General features: G+C 39.2%; 1 protein-coding gene across 1 annotated transcript; it reads left to right on the plus strand.

Annotated features, from left to right (window-relative positions):
• The first annotated feature begins 319 nt into the window (after positions 1-319).
• si:ch211-63p21.8 (kelch-like protein 33) lies at positions 320-18,213 on the plus strand. The gene is made up of 5 exons (XM_028791204.2): positions 320-400; positions 6,015-6,592; positions 7,808-8,750; positions 15,600-15,770; positions 17,603-18,213. The coding sequence occupies exons 2-5, from the start codon at positions 6,064-6,066 to the stop codon at positions 18,120-18,122; spliced, it is 2,163 nt and encodes a 720-aa protein (XP_028647037.2). The 5' UTR covers positions 320-400; positions 6,015-6,063; the 3' UTR covers positions 18,123-18,213.
• The last annotated feature ends 248 nt before the right edge of the window (positions 18,214-18,461 follow it).

The following is an 18,461-nucleotide window of genomic DNA, read 5'->3' on the forward strand; positions in this document are numbered from 1 at the left end:
ATGCATATATATGTAAATCAATCGAACGTGTGAAATTTCTGAGTGCAATGTGAAATACAAAGCTCCTAAATATCATTTTAATGTAGTTTCTAAATTACTGACTTTAATTGTGGTTATTAGTGAAACTGGCTCAACTCAAAGTCCCAACTGCAAATATTTGTTTGTCAGTGGTCTACAATTGCAAATTATTTCTGCACAGATTGTTCAATCCTTCACTTTCCATTCACTTTTGATGATTAAACACTGACAGTTTGCCCAGAAGGTGGAAATGAAACCTACTTGGTATTTTTAGCAGATAGTCGTCTAAGATTACAGTTTGGAAACTAAAGGCACATTAAAACAGTTGGGCAGAGTACCAGACTGAGAGAAACAAACTTTGATTTTTGCTTAGTTTGGACTGGTAAGATAATTGCTTTTTATTTTTTAATTACTTTTATTAACGTATGCATGTAATACTTCTTATCAGATATGTTTGAGAAAGTTCATCTTACCTATATGATGAATTTAATTAATGCGTAACATGTTTGTCTTCTGGCAGTTTAAAAGCTTCCTGGAAGAGATATAAAAATGTCAAAAGCTTTGTTTCATTCATAGTATTGAGCATTCATCTTAATCTCATAAATTTACACTTTTTTGATTAAAAATGTGGTGGTTTATAGTAGCAAATAGTACTGATGGCCAGCTGGGATGTGTCTTCTTTATAGAGTTGCAATGTTCTAATTAATAATAATTCTTTGCATTTATATAGCGCTTTTCTCACCACTCAAAGTGCTCAGCAATTGTAGGTTGCTACAGAGCAGAGTCCCTATTGGCATTTACAAGATTTGAACCGGCATCCTTCCAATTGCTAGTGCAGATCCCTACCCTCAGAGCCACCACTCCACCTACAAGAGAGAGAGAGGTTAGGAGCACACACTGATACAGCACATTGCTGCACCCAGCACACGACAAACCAACTCAGGATCCAGATTAGGACATGAGTGCAGCCATGCAACGGGTGACAACTCAGCACCACACTAGTTCAGATGGAGTGGGAACAGTGTGAGGTTTTTTATGGTGGATGGAGTGCCAATTCCCCCAAGTTTTTCTCTGCAGGTTGGAGGGCCTACATGCAGGGATGGATGCAGATTAACATCATACCCAGGACGGAGCAATTGCAGGTTAAGAGTCTTGCTCAAGGGCCCAACAGAGTCCCTTTTGGCATTTATGGGACTTGAACTGGCTATGCCAGTGCAGATCCCTAGCCTCAGAGCTTCTCCATAGCTTGTCTGGATTACCTCAGGGCACCCCAGAATCCTCTCAAACATATGCTGATTGATTGAGTACCAAAACTGTTCAGACCAGCATGAGAGGGTGTTGAGTGGGTGGGTGTGTGTGACGTGCAATAGACGGGCTAAAGTCCTAATATAAACTCTCATATAAATAATAAATATAGAGCCATGTGAAACAGTAAGTACACCCCATGGAAACTGCTGACTTTTTCAACATATTTGAACAGGCACACAGTAGATCTTCAAACAGTGCCTATCGATAAAGGTGACATACCGGAACAAAATCACAAGTAAAGTATGCCCTTTCAATAATTTATTCAACAAACATATCAATGGATGAAATGTTCAACTGGGAAGAAAGTAAGTCTACCCTTGGCTTAAGAAGCTGGTATCACCCCTTTTAGCAGAAATGATTTCTTGTATATGTTTTGCACAACTGCCCAATAGTCTCTGCCATCAGCTCAGTGAAACGTTTGACCACTCATCCATGCAACATTCCTTCAGTTGCAAGATGCTTGTGGTTTATTTATTTATTTATTTTTGGCATGTACTACCCATTTCAAATCCTCCTCTGTTATTGTGAAATTTATGAGACTTACCAGGTTTGTTATTTGGGTCAGTCTACTCCCACAACTCAATATTAATCTCATCATACACAGATACACACACTTACACATAGAGATCTTATTCAGACTAAGTCTCAGGTGGTGCCAGTTGCCAGTCACCCAGTAATATTCCACACAGGATACAGCTACACATATACATACATATAGAGGTCCTAGCCAGACGTCTCGAGTAGTGCCAATTGCCAGTCACTCCACAATATTCTGCATAAGATAAGGACTCCCTTTAACCAGCTCTAAGAAACATGCAAATGTCATCGCAACACACAGAAAAGTGCAGCGCTTTTGGTTATATGCTATTTACTAACCAAACAATGTCTTATTTTTACTGCAGTTGTTCTAAATATTGAGGAGTAACCTCAAAAGCGTTGATAAACCCTGCAGGTAAGAAAGCAACAATCTTCTCCACACTAGGTGCCGTCTTATTATTTCAATCACTATGGATAAAAGAGAAAGTGAACAAAATATAATAGCAACATGGTGTTTATTAACATATGACAGTTCCAAATAAAAGAAAATATAATTGAAAATAAAATTGATACCAAAGTCTGGATATAAACTATCTTACTGAAAATCAGAAATGTCAAGGAGTGGATTTAGCAGGCATTGTTATTTATAGGCTAAGTACTCTGAAGTCTGGATGAAATGGTCACACACGTCTCAATTTCTGATGTCACTTCCTCTGTTATTGCCCTTCTGTCGTTGCCTTCTTTGGTCCCTCAGACGAGTCATATTTATGTTAAAATGCATATTTATGGTTTCAGGACATGTGCTATTACACACATTTGATCAGTTGGCTCTCTTTGTAATAAAATTCTCTGCTCAAAGCATTTGATTTTTTTTTACGCACCTTGTAGTTCTTTCTATTCCCAGTTTATAAACTAATTGAAACAGGTCCTATCCCTGTTGTGTCCATAACAGTTTTCCTGCAATTGCTACAGGAGCGCTGCACAAAGAGCTAACCCTGTGCTCTACCCCTAAGACTCTGAGTAAGGTGGTGTATGTGAAAAAGAGAATTTCCCGTCAGTGATTAATACAGTATACAAATAATCACCTTCTATTATAACAGATATATTAAAATTACTGGTGCAATACAGGAAAAACATACAAGAAAGGATTATTGCCATGTCTATAATTAAAGTCCTAGAAATTCAGTTCATCCTAGTTTATTTAAGCAAAATAATTAAAATGTAATATAATCTGCAGCTTCACAAATTGAAGACTTTCAACTCCAGCTCATCCCAAATCATTTCAATGATACTCAGACCAGGGATTTGACTAGGTCTGCAAAGATTTTTTCCTGGTACAAATCAAATGAAAGTCAGATTTGTTCAATCTCCTCCTGATTATAGATGGAAATACTTTGATAAAAAAAACTTTTGTAAAAGTTACCTGCAGATCCCACAATGCAATTTTGGGTTTCTTGGAGACTTCCTTTAGAATCAGATAGACAGCTCTTGGTTTAAATTGGGTGGGTTGTCCAGTCCTGGACAAATTAGTAATCACTTGAAATCTTTGCAACTTGTAGATTATTTTCCTTAAAGTTGAATGATTGTTTTCAAATAATTTGGTGATCTTCTTAATTTGCTTGCCACTCATACTCATCCACAACCTTCTTTATGAGGACCTTGGAGAACTCTTTCAATATATAAAAGAATGCAGCTTTGAAGTGTAAAAAGTGCACACATTGATTGTGTAACCACACAATGTCACCACAAAACTATTTCCCCATATGCTATCCTGTTGGAAAATTATCAATATGGAAGGATGTGGGGAACAGCCTGGACACAGACAGGTAGACAAGATGGTTTCACCACACACACGTTTATTATACATTATATACAGTTGTCCAAGTGCACAAACCCAGTGCCGCAGCACCAATCACCCCTTAAGTCCTTGGCCACACAGCACAATGCCTTCAGTCTCTGGTCCGCCTCCACTCCTCTCCTCTGAGCTCCGTCCTACTTCCACCTGACTCTTGCCAATGACTGGAGGGAGGCAGCCCCTTTTATACACCCCGGATGGACTCCAGGAGCATCCTCAGGAGCTTCTGTAGCCACGCCACTGTGTGGCGGAAGTTCTGGCGGTGTATCCTGAAGTCCTCCAGGTGTCCCCAAACCTCTTCCCCCCCAGCACTTCTGGGTGTGGCGGAAGTGCTGAGGTCCAGGGCTCCCAAGGCATCAGGGAGCCCCCTGGCGGTGACCACGGGCCCCTACAGGGTTGAGCTTCCAAGCTCTGTACCCATGGCCCCCAAAGCAACCAGGGTGACCACCCCCTTATGTTCTGGAGAAGGCACAAGTCCTCCTCCGGTCCTCCTGGGCATCCCGGTCGGGCATAAACCCCAGCCAGGTACCACAAAGGAAAAGTAAGTAACCCTGAAGTAACAAATCTGGACCAAAGGGTAAATGCAGCAGCACCTCAGAAAATGAGCCCTTCCACTTGGTGGTTTGAATAGGCAGGGGCCACCAAGAGGCAATAAGCAATGCAAGCAAAGAAGGTGCAGAGCAAGGAACTAAGTGGTGGCAACAGGACAAGAGTCAGCAGAGTTCTCTTAAGAGCTTAGACATCAACAGACAAGCCAAACTGTTTGACTCTTGATGACAACCTGATGGTAGATAATCTGGCATCAATACCGTCTCCTATAAGCCTAAGAGTGAGACCAAGGATACAGAAGGTTCTGGGGTCAGCAAAATGCAGTGGATTGTATAAGGCAGTGGTTCTCAAACTGTGAGGCGGGCCCCCCTAGGGGGGCGCAAAGTAACAAAAAGGGGGGCGCGAAGATATGAAAAAAAGAAAACAAGAATCGAAAATATGAAAAATACATCTATTGAAACCAAAACACATTAACTTAAACTACATTCTGATACTAGAAAAATAAATATAGAGTTAGATAAATGTCAATAAAAGTTAAGTAGGTATAATGAAATATGCATCTATGATATATTATTAATTAAAAAAGAACAAATTGGTATTAGTTGGATCCTTTCAAAAAAACATTAGAACTGTTATGAAAATGCAGGTCGCACATACTTAAAGGCTGAGAAACGCTGGTGTAAGGTTTTCCTGACTTGAAATCTTCTTCTTCTTTCAGCTGCTCCCATTAGGGGTTGCCACAGCGGATCATATTTTTCCAAACAAGTGTAGAATGAAGTTAAGGCTTTAGTGACTGCATCACCAGGCCCAGTGGGTTTGAAGACTACAATTTTTTTTTATCAAATTTTTTCTGAAATATAAGAGTTCAAATTTAAAAACATTAGGCATTTTAAAATGAATTAAAATAAACAATTGTTCAGATTCAATTCTAGGTATTTCAGTCAACCTGAGACCTACTGACTGACCACTGTCAGGGCCATTGAAAATCCCACCCAAATCATAGACTATTAGGAATGGTGCTGTGGAAGAAAATGTGCTCAATTTGTATTTGTCTCTTCGGGGCTTGTATTGTGCTCTGTCAATTTTAAATCCTAAAACTAGGAAAATATATGTTGTTGTTTAACAATAAGTAATGAACTGGATTTCAGCACTGTATTTTAAATCTGCACCTGCCATTTTTAAAACAGCTCTGTGACACAGGGTGTCACGCTGTTGATAAGTTTCTCTCTCTTAAGATTAGTGGAAATTGTTTGCATTGTACAGGTTTTGTGAGAAGAGGGGAGTTTTTAGGAGGTGTCTAAAAATAATCTAACTGAAAATATCAGATGGGTAGCTGAAACGTTTTTCTCAACTTGGAAATAAGAACTGGAAAACAACATACATATTAGTTGATCAGGAGATAGGAAGTACAGTTAACAATCAGGCTGAGACAAAATGGACACTACTTGTATATAAGAAATTATAACAATAAAAACAAGGAGAAGAGCAAGATGTTGGTTGATTAGTTGGTGTGGAAAGGACAAATCTTATGGATGTTGTAACAAAAGTGGGTGAAAAGACTGAAGCTGGTAAAGTCACAGAGGAACATGCCAAGCTTCCTGGCAATTGGAGATGGTGAGCAAAATGACATCATTAAAAATGATTACAGAAACATTTACAGAGAGAGGAGAAGAAGAAGGCAGGTTCAATATATCAGATGTGAAAACATTTTAGTTTAAGTTTCAAATTGTTTTGCTTTTCTTAACAGATAAATCACATTGAATATATGTGCAGGACAAAATCCTGCCTCAGCCATCATGTCAGCATCTTTGCAAAATGAAACAGAGGATAAAAGAGGACCTGTAGATCATCGACATGAGGCCTATGACTTTTCATTCTTCCAGGAGATGGTCGCCTACAGAGATGCTGGTATTCTAACAGACTTCACCATCACCCTGAACTCACAACACTTTAATGTGCATGCCGTTGTTTTGGCAGCTGTCAGCTCCGTAGTGCTGGATCTGGTGCTTCAAGGATGCCAATACTTGGCACTGGATGGAAAACTTAACAAGCTTGGAGTAAATGAGATTTTGAGATTTGCATATTGTGAAAAAGTAGAACTGAGTGAACAAAATTTGGATGAAATTAGAAAGGCTGCATCAGCTCTGGGTGTCAGTCAGCTACTGGAATTATGCCACGAGTATGAGCAAACAAGAGTAAAAAAGGAGGAAGAACAAACATCGATGAGGGAACAAAGAAGAAGCAACTTAGAGGCCATTCAGAACTTGAAGAATAATCAGATTGCCTGTGATTTACTATTGGAAGTGGATGGAGATACATTTAATGGTAAAAGTATACTGTAGCTTCTTAGTGTCTACTGTAACATTGTGCTTTGCATTATATGTCTACTGCAAATAGATCATTTAGTGGTACTAAAAAATACATGGCTCATTATTTTATTTATAAATTCATTAAATTAATAATTATAAAGTAATTTTTGATCAATTTCTGCAACTGTTACTATTCAAATTGAATAATTCTTTTATGATTAAATTCTGTGAACACATTGAATCCAGAAGCACATTGACAGGTATGCCACAGCAGGGTACACTCCTCACTTGGTCAAAATGCAACTGCAGTAAGAAGCACTATGGTGTGTGCGGCACAAGAAATTGCCAAAGTAGTGTGAGTTTTCCAAAATATAACCACAAAGCAGGCCAGAATCCTGACTAGCCTGCCCAAATAAGGAACATTCCAGTGCAGCCTGAGTTCCTACCTTACAGGCTGGCTTCGGTCTACACCGGCCAAAAGGGCTTTGACTTCAAAACTTTAAAAACACATTATAAAGACCAAAAATATAATTAAAATGCCCCACAAGGGAGGGGATTATTGTAAATCCCTTCCTTGTAGTGAAGCAGAAAGCAAAAGAAACTTTATAAAAAGAGAATTTATTTACACAGGTAGAAAATATAGGAAAATGCTCAGAAGAGCAAAAAAGATGCAAAAGGAGTTGCCAAACAGACAAACCAAAAACAAACAAGTCCCCAAAAGATTCTAAATTGTAATCCTAAAAGAGAAGCAAAATGAGAAAATAAAAACAGGAAATAAAACAAAAATTGCAATACTCACAAAACAGGCTCACAAATACTACAAAGGCCATTTAATGAACCACAGGGACTCCACTTCCCAGCCTTCCCTTTATGGGGCTCGGTTTAGTCCCTGCAATGATTAAAGGGGTGGTCTAGCCTCTTGACGCTCCATCACTATAAAATACAAAAACATTAAAAAAAAAAGTACATAAATTAACAGATTACAAATATGTAAAATGGACAGATAATAAAAGTGAATTAAAGTAATGAATGCTATGCCCTTAGGGGACTTGCACCCTATGTAATTTGGATTTCTGTTTTGCATTTAATGCTGATAGGAGAGGTTTACTTAAAGACCCTTCGAAAACCAGATTTGAGAATTGATGGATGGATAATCTTTACTAATTAAACCATTTTTAATTTAATTTTGTTTCGATGTGACATATAGATTTAATCTTAATTTTTCTATCAGTACATAGGGTGGTGCTGGCTGCTGGCAGTGATTACTTCCGTGGGATGTTTACCAGCGGTATGAAAGAAGTAACTCAGGACACTGTCAAGGTCCTTTCACTTACTTCGGAGGACCTCTCTAGCCTGATCACCTTCATTTACTCCGGATATCTACAACTCACCTGGGACAACATATTTGAGCTGACAGTTGCCTCGATGCAAATACAAGTTGTCTGCGCCATCTCTCTCTGCTTTGATTTCCTCCACAAAGAAATCACTGCTGATTCTTGTTTGGATGTTGTAGCATTTGCAGAAGCTTATGAAATGATGGAGCTGAAAGAGTTCTCAGATGATTTTGTTTTGAGGAATTTCCAGGAAGTCAGCTCCACACTCAAATTTCAAGATCTTTCTTTTGATCGTTTGTCACACTACCTAGCCCAAGATGGTCTTTGTGCTTCAAATGAACTTGAAGTCTTCCATGCTGTTGTCAGATGGATACGTGCAGACAAAAGTAGACGAATGCCACTTGCTGAAGAGCTAATGAAATTTGTTCGCTTCCCTCTTATGACATTTAGACAGTTTAAGGAGGTCCGTGCCGTAAACCTCATGCTGCAGGATGAAGGGTGTAAAGATCTCTATGGCACAGCTCTTCTAGAGTTTGGATGGACATCTAGAGGAACCGAACACTACAATAGAGTGAGACAGCCTAACCAGGTTATTGTATTGGTTGGTGGAGATCAGATTTCTCCAGATTTTGGCACAAGAGTGCCCAGTAAGGATTTATGGTTTGCCAATAGTGTCAGGAGTGGAACAGGCCTGGTAAAGCAAATTGAGTGGCGTCACTTAGCCACCATGCCTGATCCTGCCAGGTTTAGGCATGGGGTTGCAGTTCTGGAGAACAATTTATATTTGTTTGGAGGAAGCCACTTCTATGGAAGATGTGACACACTGAAATCTGTTTTCCGGTAAGTGTTTAAAACATTTTGAAGAAGCAGCTTGTATCCCCCTGTATTATTTTTTTATAATCTAAGCGTAACATGTGAAGAGATGTTTGGCCATTGCTATTCATGAACATTGAATATTCTGTACATTAACAATGCAAACGATACCTGTTTTTTATTGAGCGTGGCACAATGGTACAGTAGTTACCATTGCTGCCACATCTCTTCAGGGACTGGGGTATACTGCTCATTCCAGTCACTGTACATATGATGTTGGCACCTTTTCATATTGTCTATGCAAGCTTTCTCAGGAAAATCCAGTTTCCACCTACACTTAACAGAAGTGCAAGTTAGTTTCTCACATATCTGTGATGCATCTTTTTCTGGGTGTGTATTTCTGAGAAACTGGTATGGTCTCCATTTTCAGCCAACACCTCCCTCTGACAAAATTCTAGCCTCCCTCTGGTAACACTCCATCCTCCTTTCTAACCTCTCAGAAAATAGAATCCACCCCCAGACAAAACTCTCCATCCAACATCCAAAAGCATGCCATTCACTTGCCACCATCAACAAACCACAGTTTCTTATTCATTCTTGCTCCACTATTACCTGCGGTGACAATTCTCCAGAGGAGAAGGAATGACTGGTGCGGGTGACTTTTTCAGGAGGAAAAAGTTGACTACTGGTGGCAATTCTCTAAGGGCAGCAATTTTGGGTCCTGAAGACACAAAGAAGACAAAATTGGGTCACAAGTAAAAAAAAAAATCTTAAGAAGCACTGCTCCAAATCAATGCCAAAATCATTTCCACCCTCCAACCACACACACAAAAACATAAAAAATCCAAACAGTAGGTTGGAAAGGGGGCCAACACATCTACTTCTATTGTACATTTTGAAATGGTGTAGTTCAAATTACTTTATAATATTTGCATATTTCTCTTCACTCTTTACACATCGGACTATAAAAATTACACCAGGTCATGTCACTTGCAGTAATGCTCAGATTATTCTGCATTAATGGGGTGTATTGATAAGGGGGATGAGGCAGAATATAGGAGTCAGGTGGAGAACATTTGGGAATTGTTTACAGCTTAACATTAGAAAAACAAAGCAACTACTTACTGACGTTTGCTGCACCAAACAACTTCTATGTCCAGTCCCTATTTAGAGAGTGGATGCAGAGGTGCAGCACTGTTACAGGTACTTGGGGGTCCATTGGGCTGGTCTTGGAAAGCAGAGGAACAGTATAAGAAAATTCTGAGCAGGCTCTTTTTATTTGGGAGACTACACTTTAACATGGGAAGTGACATTCGTCATATCTTCTACAACTCTGTGATGGCCAGTGTGATTTTCTACACTGAGGTGTGCTGGGCTGGTTACATCACTTAAAGAGAAGCCCACCGAATTAGCATGCTAATTAAAAGGGCAGACTCAGTAATAGGACACACCCTGGTAGTAGCAGAGGAGGAGAGGATGAAGACAAAACTGAGTGCCACAATGAACAATGCTGGACATGCTCTCCATGACATGCTAACACTGAGGACTTTCAGCCAATGAACTATTCATTAGAAGTGTGAAAAAAATGCTATGGGGACTCCTTTAAATAATCATCAATATGCCTGCATAAAGCCTCACTTTAACAGTGACTGCTCTTTTTAACTTTAGATAAGTGAGAAGTTTTGTTTCTTTTAAATTTTCAGTCATTCTGCTGTGTATTTGAGAGGTGGGTTAATGTTTGTAATAACAATAATATTTATTGATTTATTTAATGAGCTTGTGTAAAAAGCCACATTTCATCCAGAGGAAAAATAAAGTAAGTAAGTTCATTTGTTTCTTATATCTTACGTTGTCTTTATATCTATCTATCTATCTATCTATCTATCTATCTATCTATCTATCTATCTATCTATCTATCTATCTATCTATCTATCTATCTATCTATCTATCTATCTATCTATCTATCTATCTACAATATAGAAGAAATTATAATCACAAATTAAAAGTAAAAATAGAAAAAGTAACATTAAAAATTGTTTATATTGACAGATATAAAAATATATAAAATTGATGTTAACATTAAATATTGTTTAAATTGACAGATATACAATGAGTTATGTTGAGATGGCAGGGAAGAGAGGGAAAAAGCTCCTGCTGGTGTAAATACTGGAGAACAATAAATAGCTTCTTATATTATGGGCCATAACCCGCTGCCTCTTATGTCAGGGATTCTCCAAAGGGGACCCACATCCTATAACTGTTGGCGGTGATTCTCCCAATCAGATGGTTGTCAAGTACTTGGTCTCAAAAACAATAAAAAGGGCAAGACTGGGTTGAAAGAAAACTTTAAGAAACATTTCTCTAGAGGTTTCAAGGTCAAATCACTGCCTACCTCATTTTAGTCATTAATGTCTACATATGTAAAATAATGATAGAGAATAAGAGAAATTTGAGAAACTAGCCAACCCGCGGCGTAACATACACCGCATAATTATGTATTGATGGGTGAACACTTGCTGAACGACACAGTTGTCCAAATGGGGTGGGTTTGTGGATACGACTGTGAGTGAATGAAAAGATGGACCTCTGGAGAGAGCAACATACAATTGTCCGTGACTGAAAGCGGGATCGTCTGTGACGATGGAGGCCACGCTGGTGAAAGTTACTTCATCGGTAGGGATAAGTGTGAGTACTTGTTCATTAAGGTGTAGCGAGTCTTCGTTGTTGACGCTTAATATAGCTTGCGTACTGAGTTGTTCCGGAGTCACAGTTGAGAAACACTTTTGTAATGTCTTTTAAGCACAGGGAAACATCCGTAATGTAATAAGCCACCAAGAAAAGTAACATTGCAACAATGCATGCTACGATCCGATCGCTGTAAACAGAAGTGAAAACAAAATCGAGGCTGGTGCATTCTTTAACTGCCTTGTAGCGCAATGGTAGTGCTGCTGTTTTGCAGTAAGGAGACTGTGGAAGATTCTGGGTTCGCTTCCCGGTTTCTCCCTGTGTGGATAGCACTTTGAATACTGAAAACACCGCTATATCAATGTAATGAAGTATTATTATTCTTATGCGTCCAGCGCTCTCTCTCTCTCGCGCGCGCGCCTGTATGCGTGTGTGTGTTGCTCGCTCTCTCTCGCTCGCTGCACGTGTTCCTGCAGGCATACCAGTAAGTGAATGAAAAGATGGAACTCTGGAGAGAGCATCATACAACTGTCCGTGACTGAAAACTGGTTTTGGCAGATACATGCACATCTTTTTGAAAGTTTGGCCCTGTGCCTTATTAATTGTCATCGCAAAGGCAAATCTAACAGGAAATTGTCTTCGTGTTAAAGTAAAAGGCAAATTATCCGCGACAAACAAACTGTTTTACACGCTGCATACCAACCCACGGCGTAGTATACGCCACATAATAACGCCGCTTTTTAAATGTTTTTAAGCAGAGGGAAAAAATTAACATTTGCAAAATCCATAACTCCGCTTTCAGTAAGTACAATGCACACGCGTTTAATTTGTCAGCCACTTTTTGCCAGCCGTCTTTTCTGGTTTGGGCTGTTTTTGCAGTGTTTAACGCTTGTGCATATTAAATCTTGAAATCCTTCGAGTAACTAATTAACTAACTAACACCCACCCACCCAGCTTGTGAGAAAAAAATGTGCCCGTTCTTTCATCATTTTGTTGCAGCCTATCAAAGACTTGCTGATCATGTTTTCTAGACTCAATATACAGTGGAACCTTGGTTCACGACCATAATTCGTTCCAAACCTCTGGTCGTAAACCGATTTGGTCGTGAACCGAAGCAATTTCCCCCATAGGATTGTATGTAAATACAATTAATCCATTCCAGACAGTACGAACTGTATATAAATATATTTTTTTAAAGATTTTTAAGCACAAATATAGTTAATTACACCATAGAATGCACAGTGTAATAGTGAAAACATTGAATAACACTGACACAAACACCCAGGCTACATGCTCAGCTGCATGGGCAGGCTCTCTCTCTCTCTCTCTCTCAGCAACACGCGAGCTTCCCCAGCCTCCCCCCCCCCCCCTCTCTCTCTCTCTCCAGCAGCACGGGAGCCTCCCCAGCCCCCCCCCCCCCCTCCCTCTCTCTCTCTCTCTCATCAGCACGGGAGCCTCCCCAGCCCCCCCCCCTCTCTCTCTCTCTCTCTCTCATCAGCACGGGAGCCTCCCCAGCCCACCCCTCTCTCTCTCTCTCTCTCTCTCTCTCTCTCTCAGCAGCACGCAAGCCCCCTCCCCCTCTGTCTCTCAGAAGCACACGAGCCCTCTCTCTCTCTCTCTGTAACATTGCAGCAGTTGTATAAACACTTTTTTTTTTTTAAAATGAGTTTTAAGCACAGGGGGAAAAAAGGAACATTAGAACAAATCCGAACTTTATTTAAAAGCCAACCAAGATAGTAACATTGCAGGAGTTCACCATTTTTAATCAGGCGACTGACAGTAGTGGAGTCAGGCACAGAGATGGTCAGCTGCTGAGAAAGCATCTCGACTGTTGCAGGGCCTACATCGGTGAAGCAGGTGAGACGCTAATGAAAAAGAGGCACAGGGCTTATTGGTTTTTAAAGACTGCTTCCTTCATTGTGTTTTAACCTCAGTTTTAAAGGATTGCGCGGCTCTCTCTGTCGCGCTGCCTATGTGTGTGTGCCTCTGTCTCTCCTGTGGCGCTGCCTGTGTGTGTGTGCGCGGCTCTCTGTCACGCTGCCTGTGTGTGCCTCTGTCTCTCTCTGGCGCTGCCTCTGTGTGAACCAAGGTTCCACTGAGATTGACTAATGAAAAGTCAACGTGGCTCAGAGCTGCATGTGAACTGTGGCACAGACAAACAGAAATGACGGCATGTTTTCCGAGTTGGTGGGCGTGGCTCTGCGAGTTTTTGTCGTATCCAATGGTCTTAGAGTTGGTGGGTGTGGCTCCTTCCTGGTTGCTTTCATAAGTGTCTTGCCCGCTCTGGCGGCAGCTTAGATAATCTATATAGATAGATAGATAGATAGATAGATAGATAGATAGATAGATAGATAGATAGATAGATAGATAGATAGATAGATAGATAGATAGATAGATAGATAGATAGATAGATAGATAGGATAGATAGATAGATAATACTTTATTAATCCCAATGGGATATATGGCTCCTTCCTGCGTGCTTTCCATGGTTGTCTTGCCTTAGTGAATTATATATATAGATTTTACAAATAACAGCAGACCATGCAGTCCATCAGACTTGTTTGTTTAGTTAATAGCCATACTGTCCGCTAAACTGTCCCAGTATAATTAGCAAAGCCAGTGAGAAAACTCTGAAGTAGTGCCTGTTTTACCTTGGAATGTCTCTGCTCCCAAACAGAAGCCATTACTCTATCAGTGAGCTTCATCAGATCACTTCAGTGATTTTAACACGTGCGTTTTTGTGCACCTGGTAAGAACTGAGAGGAATTTCTATTTTTTCATGATCTTCTGCATTGTCGCTCATCATTCAGCCTCATGAGGATTGGTGTATCGGGACTGGACTTCAAATCCAGATACAAAAGTCATGAGGCTGCAATGGTACCACTCTGCCATTGAGCCAGGTGTAGCTGTATATAATAGGAAGATCTTCTTCATCCTTTTTTGAATCAGATATGGTGGTGGATACTTGGAGGTGGTGCAGAGCATCACCTGAGGATACCAGAAAGACAAAATAATCATAAAAGAAATTATCAGTATCTGGTGAAATTAAAAGTGAATACTAAGGAATGCTAGCAGTAGTACAGTATTCTATGAAAACAGATGTATGTGCCTCTTCAATCATTTTTACAATGAAGAAAATGATCCCAGTCATTATTTTATGCTGCACATTCTTTCGTTGTGTTAAATGAGAGGAAGCACAGTTTAGAAGGCCAATCGAGTTTGTTGTGCCAGACGGAAGGAAAGGCAAAATGATGAAAAAATATAACAAACATACTTTATAATGGTGTTCAAACCCTGTATACTTTCTCATTTAAAGTCAAAATTAATACAGACTCTTAAAAAATGGACAGAGCCAGATAGAAAGCATACCAAAAACCAAAGAGAGAAAAGTAATGTCACATATGTAAGGAATGTAATTGAGAAAAGGTGAGTTTCCAGCCTGAGACCAAATAAGCTTGACTGACAGAAGAAAGAACATTTAAAACGGGTCATAAAGTAGATTGTCACTTCAGAAAAGTATTTAAATTGATTTAAAGAGGATGTCACTGTTATAAATGCTTTACTGTATATGATTAAGGTGGTTTTCGGGTGTTCAGTTCCAGAGATATGGACCAGTTTAAACGAGTTAAAGTGTTTTTGAACAGATTTAGTTGAAAACTGCAAAATCAAAGCCAGAAGCGAAGGTGACCCAGTCCTGCACTTCTACAACACAGAAAGCTAGAAAAGTAAGTATGGATAGACTGCACAGAAATATGAAAGTCATAGCTCAAGCCAGAGTTTAGAAAAGCCTGTTCTGCAATTATTAACACAAGGTTTTATGGTAATGTATATTAATATAAATGTTGCTTTTTATATCTTCAGAATTAGGGGATATATACCCTTCACAAATTTAGATGTGTAGTCATTTATAAAATTTGAAGTGATTAGAGGAGTTCTTGTCACTCAACTATCAGTCAGCAGGCTATGATATCCAGTTACAAGTTCATTGGACCTTAAGCTGTCGGACTGTGGGTTGCACTACATTGAGACCCTTATCTTGCCAATCCTCCAGTATTGTTCAGTTGTGTTTTGGATGGAGTCTGACATAAGAAGATGTTTAAAATTAAGTTAGTTATATCAGGTTTAGTACGATTGAACTAAATTATTCTTTTTTTCTTTCTTTTTTACTAATTTTTACTGTTATAATTGCAGGTATGACCCTTACCAAAATAGCTGGCAACAGCTTGCTGATATGAACCAACCACGTAACTACTGTTCGACTGTGATTCTAAATGGGCTTATCTATGTGTTAGGTGGAGACATAGACACGGATCACAACCTGGATACTGTGGAATGTTACAACCTAACCACAAACACCTGGAGGTAAGAGAGATATGGGACAATACCGTAAGTGAGAGTCATAAAAAATACAAAACATTGTACAGTTCCTTCAGTTTGGCAAGAATTAGTTCAATATTAAATCAATAGTGTCAAAGCTGGATCACAAAGCTAGTTCAGGATAGGAAGAAAAACTTTACTTAACTCATGTGTCGAGCCACTAAAGTGCAATGAAAGAGATGACTGAATTACAGGTTGATTGTACTTCTTACATACACAGTTAATTACAAAAGCAAGTGATCCATTTCATTTCTCATGTCCTTTCAAGTTACTGCTAAAGGGCCATTGGAAACAGAATTCTGCTACACTCAATTATACTGCTTCTCTTATCAACACTTAAACTTGCACAGAAGTAGCAGCAGGACTGGGTGACAGATCAACAGGCTTTAATGAAAATGTTTCCTAAGAGAGATAAAGGCAAAAACTAACAGTTAATAAGGACACAAGTCATTCAATATATTGTGACATGTGAGTCCCTGTCTTGCACCCCCAAAACACGAGGCTGAGTCTCAGTACTTTATCAAAACCAACTTTATTCAGCTTGAAACAGGAATAGCACGGTTATTTATTGTAGCGGGATCTACCGCTCTCCTATACAGAGACACAGCAGTCAGGCAGGGTTGTGGCCAAGTAATGTTGTCCTCTGCATTTATAACGTTCCTTGGATTACCCATCGACAACAGGCACTTATAGCACAACTGTGGATGACTCAGATTTGCTTTTGCGGTGAGCCGCTGCAGCACAGGAGGCCTGCGGTTGTCCCGGCAATGGAGGAGCCGTCTTCAAGAGACGTGCCAATCGAGGTTTAGGATGCTCTTCGGCATGTTGTTCTGTTGGGGGAGTCCCAAAAGAGTTTAGAAACCTTATAATATAAATAGTGAAAATCATGTAAAATCATCTGTAAAAATCAACTTCCACAATAGAAACACGCACTCCTTCTTTTACAATGACTAAATTAGAACAGACATGTTGGATACAAAGGCCTACTGACAGTATTTTGAGTGTAGCTGTTCATACTGCAGTGGTCCATGGCCTTTCACTCTGGCTTTCCACAACATTAAAGTAAATATGTTTGCTAGAATTTCGATGGATCATTTTTTGAACATAGAAAAGAAAAGCATGAGAAAGTCCACATTTGGAATATGTTTTTTACTCTTTTACTTACAGCATTACAGGTACAATGGCTAAGTAGAAATATTAAAAGTGCTACCTATTACATTGATGTTAGCTCTGTATATCCATCTCTGTTCTGTATAGCAAGCTGCATATGGACATATTTGTCAGTTTTACAAAACTTAAAATAAATATGACAAATTCAATTTTTCTTCCTGAAAACAACCCTGATTATTTATTATTAAATAATGAAGAAATGATACTCCATTAAATGCAACAGCAGAGGTATGGGCTACTTAAACGAGCTTAAATTTTGATTAGTATAATGGTGCTGATAAACTAATATAATCAGATTTTTTTGCTATAAAATTCAAGAATTGATGTACGACTTAGCCACACAATATACATATCTGTGTACTGTATGTACAGTAATGCCAGAATGTTAGTGGAAATCAGTTTAGTTGGTTATAGTCAGGGTCCTGGGTGAGCCAGTTTTAGTGATCCCACTGTGCTGGTTTTCCATTGAAATGCAGTGTACAGAATGATTAATGAACTATCATGGAAGTCAATACAATCAGATATAAAATAATATTACACTCTATTGGTTTCTTATTATTGATTACCTATGATTTCAGACCAGTTTATTACTTTATGTGTAAATACATTTTTGCTAATTTATAAACCTTACTTCTCTCCCGATTGAGGTTTTCACACCCTTTGGATCAAGCACAGAGTGGACACGCTTCCGTTGTATGGAATGATAAAATTTATACATCAGGTGGATTCAACTGTAAATACAAATGCTTGGTCTGCATGTTTCAGTATGACCCAGAAAAGGGTACAACCTACCTCGCTGATATGCAGAAGGACCGCGCAGAACATGTGATGGAGCTGCTAGGGGACAAGATGTATGTAGCTGGCGGAGTCTGCAATCTTCGAGAATTTTATACCGATCAGTGTACTTGTGAGGTATTCTGTCCTCAGACAAACGCCTGGAGTCTGTTTTCAGAGCTTCTCAAACCACATGTCAATGCTGCCTCTGGTGTTTTGGAGCAGAAACTCTACATCATGGGAGGTTACTGCCAGGAGGACTACAGTGAGTCCTGTTTGGCTCATCGCTATGACCCCAGGCTGGACAAGTGGGAGTCAGTGGGAAGACTGCCTGGCCCAAGCAATGACATCAGGGCGTGTGTGCTCTCTGTACCTCGACATCTTCGACAATGACTCACAGATACTTGTGTTTTCATAATCATGGAAAAATTAAATAATTTCTTTTTTATGCAATAATCATTTAACATTTTGTGTATACAATAAACCTGTCATTTAAAATTGCACCTAGTTACACAATTGCTGTACAAGTTATTTAAGAAAAAAAACATATAATCATAGTTTTTCCATAAATTCTTAATTATATAAAAGGTACAGTTTTGTTACTTAGACATCCTCAATTATTATGTTATTCCTTTAGGTTTCTAAAAGTAATAGTTGTTAAATACAGTATATACACATTCCTTCTCCACATACTCAATGATTTTATATAAGCTATACAGATAGAGAAACTTT

Source organism: Erpetoichthys calabaricus, chromosome 2 (assembly GCF_900747795.2).
Source record: "Erpetoichthys calabaricus chromosome 2, fErpCal1.3, whole genome shotgun sequence".
Classification (NCBI taxonomy): domain Eukaryota; kingdom Metazoa; phylum Chordata; class Cladistia; order Polypteriformes; family Polypteridae; genus Erpetoichthys; species Erpetoichthys calabaricus.